This window comes from Galeopterus variegatus, unplaced genomic scaffold, assembly GCF_000696425.1.
Source record: "Galeopterus variegatus unplaced genomic scaffold, G_variegatus-3.0.2 Scaffold16409, whole genome shotgun sequence".
NCBI lineage: Eukaryota > Metazoa > Chordata > Mammalia > Dermoptera > Cynocephalidae > Galeopterus > Galeopterus variegatus.
The window spans coordinates 1-7,413 of NW_007742520.1; the positions used below are offsets into that span (position 1 = coordinate 1).

At 43.9% G+C, this 7,413-nt stretch overlaps 1 protein-coding gene across 1 annotated transcript in view; it reads left to right on the forward strand.

Annotated features, from left to right (window-relative positions):
* The first annotated feature begins 2,521 nt into the window (after positions 1 to 2,521).
* The window catches only part of FCGR2A (Fc fragment of IgG, low affinity IIa, receptor (CD32)), a 7,638-nt gene continuing 2,746 nt past the window's right edge, over positions 2,522 to 7,413 (forward strand). The window contains exons 1-4 of the mRNA XM_008564061.1: positions 2,522 to 3,018; positions 3,443 to 3,460; positions 3,756 to 4,013; positions 7,066 to 7,320. Of these exons, the coding sequence (XP_008562283.1) occupies positions 2,934 to 3,018; positions 3,443 to 3,460; positions 3,756 to 4,013; positions 7,066 to 7,319 (615 nt within the window). The 5' untranslated portion in view covers positions 2,522 to 2,933 and the 3' untranslated portion in view covers position 7,320. The remainder of the gene's footprint in view (positions 3,019 to 3,442; positions 3,461 to 3,755; positions 4,014 to 7,065; positions 7,321 to 7,413) is intronic.

Below are 7,413 nucleotides of genomic sequence, written 5' to 3' on the forward strand. Positions count from 1 at the left end.
TGAGGCTGGGAAGTCCAAAGTCCATCTGGTGATGGTGACAGCAACACAGGGGTCTCACATTGCAAGATGGTGGAAGCAGACAGAGCAGAGAGAGAGAGAAGGCAGTCTCTCCTCTTCTTTTAAAGCCCTCAGAACCAGACCCTTGACCACTGATTTTAATCCATTCACTACTGCATGGTCGTACAATCCAATCACCTCTTTAAGGCTCCACCTTTCAATTACCATAATAGGATTCCCACTGTATTAGCCCATTTCTGTTGCTTATAACGGAAAAATGGAACTGGGTGATTTATAAAGAAAACAAAATTTATTGCTTACACTTTCTGAGGCTGGGAAGTCCAAAGTCCATTTGGTGGTGGTGACAGTGAGCCAGGGGTCTCACATTGCAAGATGGTGTAAGCAGAGAGAGCAGAGAAAGAGAAACAGACAGGCTCTCCTCTTCTTTTAAAGCCCTCAGAACCACACCCCTGACCACCATTTTTAATCCATTCGCTACTGCAAGGTCCTATAACCCAATCACCTCTTCAAGGCCCCATCTTACAATTACCATAATAGGATTTCCCAAACTCTTGACTGTCACAGTGGGGGCTAAGTTCCTAATACATAAAACTTTGGGGATATGATTCAAACTTCAGGGAGTTATGGGGGGACATATTTCAATCCACTACATATTGTGTACACACACACACACACACACACACACACACACACACTACATTTTGTTTATCCATCATACATAGATGGACATCTGGATTACTTCCATCAGATGTTGTGAATAATACTGCCAGTGAACATGGGTGTGCATATCTCGTTCAGATCCTGCTTTTAATTCTTTTGGATATATACCCAGAAATGGGATTGCTGGATCATATGGTAATTCTATTTTTAATTATTTGAGAAGCTTCCAATTCCATAATGTCTGCATCATTTTATATTCCTACCAATATGCACGAGGATTCCAATTTGTCCACATCTTAACCAATACTTATTATTTTATTTTTATTTTCTGGGCAGCAGGCCAGTAGTGGAATCTGAACCCATGACCTTGGTGTTATGAGGCTGCACTCTAACTAACTGAGCTAACTGGCCAGCCCATATTTTATTTTATCTTATTAATTTATTTATTTAAAATATGACTGGTAAGGGGATCTTAACCCGTGACTTGGTGTTGTCAGCGCCACGCTCACCCAGGTGAGCCATGGGCCGGCCCTCTGTAGGTTATCTTTACACTTTATGGATTTTTTCCTTCCATGCACAGAAGCTTTTAAGGTTGATGTTGTTCCTCTTGTCTACTTTTCCTGTCGTTGTCCCCATAGTCTGACTTTTAACCACTGTGACCATTATACCATTTTGCCCAGCCCAATCACACTACATAGTCACCTGCACAGAATGTATAGCTGTGAAACAATAAGAAATTTATAGGTTGTTTTCGGCCCTGTTTCTGGCACAGAGCTCCTAAACCCCTTGTAATTTTCCAAGCAATAAGGGTACTAAGAACATCTTTTGTTACAATATTTGATCTTTGACCCTGGTTTCTGACACAGAATGCCTAAATCCCTTGGAATTTCCTGGATGATAGGAATGTCTATTGTTCTGATGAGGCAGCTCTTGGTGGGTTCCCAGATAGCTTCAGGATGGGGGCTGGTCACTAGAAAGACCAAGCCACAATTAGAAGCTTGGAACTTTCAGCCTCACCCCTCATCCTCTGGGGAGGGAAGAGGGGCTGGAGAGTGAATTAATAATCAATCACCTCCATAAAAATCCCCAAAAGACAGGGTGCAGAGAGCTTCCAGTTGGTAAACACATCCACGTGCCCAGAGGGTGGCGCACCCGCACTCCTTGGGGACAGAAGCTCCTGTGCTCAGGACCCTTCTGGGCCTTGCCCATGTACCTCTTCATCTGGTTGTTCATCTGTATCCTTTTTCATATCCTTTTCTATATAATAAACTGATAAACATAAGTCAACGTTTCCCTGAGTTCTGTGAGCCATTCTAAAAAATGATGAATCTGAAAAGGGAGTGATAGGAACTCCTGATTTACAGCCAGAAGTACAGAAGTACAGTAGGCCTGGACTTGTGATGGGCATCTGAACTGGGGGCAGTCTTGTGGCAGTGAGCCCTTAACCTGTGGGTTCTAATGCTAAGTCTTGTGGCAGTGAACCCTTAACCTGTGGGTTCTAATGCTAAGGCCAGGTAGATAGTGTCAGAATTGAACTGAATTGTAGGACACCAGCTGGTGTTGGAGAATTGCTTAGTATGGAAAAAACACCATACATTTTGTGTCAGCTGTTTTGAGAACGTATATAGAGAAAAAAGTGTTTTCCTTCTTTTAACACATTTTAAATTGCTCCACGGATTTCTTACCAAAATTATTTCTTGCTCTTGAACTTTCTTGTGTGTGTGGAGGACAGGGGTTAAGGGTAGGGGCAGGGGGATAGACTTTCTTGAGGCATATTAAGAGGCTTTCTTGGATTGAGTGTTTCCCACAGATAACTACCCCGTTTTGTTACTGTTGTTTAATGTTGATTCTTATCGGTTGCAGATTTCAAAGCGTCTCTTTATCTTGTCTGGGTCAAAACTCATTTGGACCTTTCTGTGTACTGGCCAGTGAAGCAGCACAGGGAGTGGAAATAGCACTGATCTGAGAACCTAGTTGTGGGCTCTGCTCCCAGCTCTGCTTCCTGGCGTTTTCTCCCATCCATTTCCTCACCAGCACAAGAAACTCTCCCTCAGGTTTTCACAAGGACATGAGGGGATACGTGCTAGAGAGATATATCTGCAAAGTAGATTCAGCTTCTAGTTTCATTTGTTATGCATTGTTTAGCAGAACAGAATCTGGTAACTGATGATAGTTGCATGAGAAGATGAAATAATTTCCTTCCTCTTTTCTAAGTTTATCTCCTAAACCTCACTGGATTCTGGACCAGTTCTGGAATGACTTTGGAGTACCAAATGTTTCAGAATATACATCCTGGCAGACTGTGGCTGCTTCAACCACTGACAATTTTGCTGCTGCTGGGTGAGTGAGGGTCATTCTGAACAGGTCAATTTCAGACTCCTACTGTCCAGACTTTAGGGACCAGTGTGGTGAGGGATAGGCCTGGGCCCTGGAAGCTGAGACAGATTGAAAGAGGAGAGAGGACCCTGAATTCTTACTGTTCTAATGGTTCCTAAAGTCAGAATTCAGTGGTACTTTCACAGTCCCTGGGAAGTCCATTCTGTACCAACATTCATGTTTACTTTGTCGCCACGTGGAGGGACAGGGATGAGATAAGGAGGAATGAGAAATGAATACTTTTATAAGAGATCAATTGGAAACAGGCTCTTGAGATGGGTCCTGGGGAAAGAAGGAGCCAAAATCATCCCCCTCTGCCCACACACAAAACTAACTTTGTTCTCATCTTTTCCTGCTCCACATTGATCTACTCTTTTCTCTTTTACAGCTTCTGATAGGCGAGCTGGTGAGTTAGCTCTTTGCTTTTTTGTATTAATGTGTTACTTCCCCATAATGTGATACTGTATTTACTATGTAGGGATATATCTGTTTCACCAAGAATCAGGCTTGGGTTCAGCATGGACACTTCCCCCATTTCACTGGGGCCTGGGATTTAATTCTTTTTAGATTCCTGCTGGTCCATCAAAGACCCAGAGGATAGGCTGCTGCAAAGACACAGATCTTTAACTGAGTCTACAGTAGGACTTTCCAGTCCCTCCAAGATTATTTATTCACATATCCTTCTGCTCTTTGCCCCTCAGCTGCTCTCCCAAAGGCTATGGTGAAACTCGAGCCCCCGTGGACCCATGTGCTCCAGGAGGACTACGTGACTCTGAGGTGCCAGGGGGCCCACACCCCTGGGAACAACTCCGCCCAGTGGTTCCACAATGGGAGCTCCATCCCCACCCAGGTCCAGGCCAGCTACAGATTTAAGGCCAAGAGAGATGACAGCGGGGAGTACAGGTGCCAGACAGGCCAGACCAGCCTCAGCGACCCTGTGCATCTCGGTGTGCTTTCCGGTCAGTGGAGGAAGGGCCCAGGGAGGGTCTGGGAGGACCAGGACAGATGAAATCTGCTTACACTACAGAGGTTTGCAAGAAATGGGGGTGGTCTGTTTACTGGGAAGTATCGCTGTGAGTTGTCCAATCATTTCTCTTTTCACCTACTTCCTTGGCTTAATATGTGTGGTGGGGGTGGAAATTCCTAAGAAATTCCTCAGCATATATTAAAGGTTGTTTTTGACTCAATCCTGATTGAAGAAGAAGGTTACAAGGCCACAAACAGGCAGCTGAGTACGAAAGAAGCAGAAGGTGGGCCGGCCCGTGGCTCACTCGGGAGAGTGCGGTGCTGATAACAAGAAGGCCCCGGGGTTCAGATCCCATATAGGGATGGCCGGTTGGATCGCTGGCTGAGCGTGGTGCTGACAACACCAAGTCAAGGGTTAAGATCCCCTTACCGGTCATCTTTTAAAAAAAAAAGAAAAGAAAGAAAGAAGCAGAAGGTACTACTTCATAAAACCACCTTACTCTAATGGCAGTGCGGTAAACCACGGAGGCTGGAGGCAAATAGACCCACAAAGGCCCTAAGGTGGGAGCTGTCTGACAAGTGTGAGGAGGTCATTCTGCCTGGAGTGCAGGAGGCCAGAGGGTGGAATCCAGTCTGGAAGATGAGGCCAGAGGTGAGGGGGAGGGGAAAGGCTAGATCGTGTGGAGGCTAGTAGCCTGTTGCAATGACTTTGACTTTTATTTCTAAATGAGATGAGAATTCACCAGATGGTTTTAATTAAAGGAGTAATGTGATTTGATTTAGGTTTATAGAANGGAAGAGCCATTGTACTCTGCTAGGTCAAATTTCCTGGCTCCTACCTTTATGTATGTGTGTACACATATGCACGCACATACACATATTTGTACCCTTCCCTTATTTTTTTCTAGAAGAGGGAATCTTATTTTTTCAAAGAAGAACAAATATTGAGTCAACCTCAAGAACCTGCCCAATGACATCTCAACTACCCATCTCCTCTCTTTGTGTATTACCTCTCCAGGAACAGCCAATGGTACTTCTGACTCTTCCTATAAAGATATAAAAATAAAGATAACAAAACGCCTGTGGGTCTGTGTCTTTACGTGGCATTCTCCTCTCCATATGTCTGTGTCCAAATTTCCTTCCTTTTTTAAGGATACTGGTCATTAAGATTAGGGCACACCCTAACCCAGTATGACATCATCTTAACTGTATTACATCTGGAAAACCCTATTTCCAAGTAAGGCCATATTTGTACTATGGACTAAGACTTCAACACATTTTTTTTACAGGGCACAGTTCAACCCATAACAGAAAAGTATATTTTGTTTTAAAATATTTAAATATATAACTCTTTTTTTTTTTCCTTTTTGTCTTTTTTCGTGACCGGCAACGGATCGCAACCCTCAGTGTCGCGCCCGTACTGGACCGGGACCGGCAACGGGATCGCAACCCTCGGTGTTGCGCCCGCACCTCGCTCAGCCAGTGAGCAGCTGGTCTGTATGTGGGATCCGAACCCTCGGTGGGAGCGCCACCGTGCTCCCAAGCGGCGCACTGTAGCAGTGCGCCACCGGGCCGGCCCTAAATATATAACTCTTAAGTTGTGAAATAATTTGTGAATGCAGTGTTTTCACAGAGTTAACATGAAGTGAATTTGATGAAGAGTAATGAAAGATAAGAGAGAGAATTAAGCTTGGGCTATTGTTGATTTTGATGTATAGGAAAAGCCAAGCCTCAACTACGGATCTCTAGTCATCTCTCTTGAAGTCCATGGTAGTTTGGAACCCTCCATTATTTTTGTTACCTCCCTACCTCCACTCCCCAGTTGGACTCCAGTGTGCTCTACATATATATAGCCTTCTCTTTTGAGAGAAGCCATGAAGTGGTCAGAATAGATCAACATACTTTAAGACCAGAAGAATTAATTTTTCTGGCCAGGCCCTTCACTGCCACAGTATAAAACTCAAGATCCCTATAACAAGTAATAGTTAGAGATCACTCAGGTATTTTTCTTAGTCAGTGACCACTGTCAGCTTCTTTAAGTATTTCAGCTTTCCCCTGAGCTCCAGTTTCTGACTGGAGATTTCCTTATCTATCAGTCAGGGTTCCTAATTGAGGCCAACTGCATCTACTACAGCTAGTTTAAGTAGAAAGGATTTATTAGAAGATTTTAGAGTGTGTGTGAAGAGATCAAAGCTTTAGAGGGGTACAGACTCAAACTTTGGTGAAGGTAAGGAACACACAGTTGAAACACACAGCCACCTTGTGGGATCGTTCTAGCAACAACACTGCAATGGACTAAATGTTTGTGTTCTCCAAAAATCATATGTTGAAATTCTAACCCCCTAGTGTGATGGTATTAGGAGGTGGAGGCCTTTGGAAGATAATTAGATCATGAGTGGTATTAGTGCCCTTATGAAAGGGATCCCAGAGAGCTCTCTTGCCCTCTTTCTGCCACATGAGGATACAAGTGTGCAACTCCGAAGAGGGTTCTCGCCATGCTGGCATCAGCCTCCGGAACAGTGAGAAGTAAATTTCTGTTGTTCATAAACCACCCAGTTTATGGTACTTGGTTATAGCAGCCCAAATAGACTAAAACAGGGTTGGTGAAGCATTATTGAAGCTCCATTTTGTTGCTAATACAGTCAATGACCACCTGCCTTCACCTCCCAAAACTTGTTCAAAAGTTACAATTAAATAGGAATCCCCAAACCACAAATACTGTATTCACAACAAACTGAAGGTTTCGGCTCCTGTTCAGTAACCTCTATGGTTACTGAAATGCAGTCATTTCCCTACTCAAGTTTAGTGTTTTAAATTCCTCAAACATATTTTTATTATCTTCTCTTCATCTTTGGAACCTCTTGAAACTTCTGTCTTTCAGAAGTTCCACAGACATAACACTATATTTTTTCTCACACCTCCTTGAAGCATCTTCAGTGCCCATCATCCTTTCAAGTTCTACGAGGAATGTAGTCCTGAACATGAGGTTGCAAAGGTCTTGGTATCTAGCTTTAGAGCATTTCCCCCCATATTTTTGTCTTTCAGACTGGCTGCTGCTCCAGACTCCTCATCTGGTGCTCCAGGAGGGGGAAACCATCATGCTGAGGTGCCACAGCTGGAAAAACATACCTCTCTACAAGATCAATTTCTACCACAATGGAAAATCTATAAGGTTTTCCCATTACAATCACAACTTCTCCATCCCACAAGCAAACCACAGTCAGAGTGGTAATTACTACTGCAAAGGCCTTATAGGAAGGTCAGAGCACTCATCACAGTCCGTGACCATCACTGTCTGAGGTAAGGAGCTCTGTCTAGATGCAGGGAGTGGCAGTGCAGGGATGGACAGGGTTAAGTTCATATGGACCTATGTGGAGATCTGAGAAATGCCAC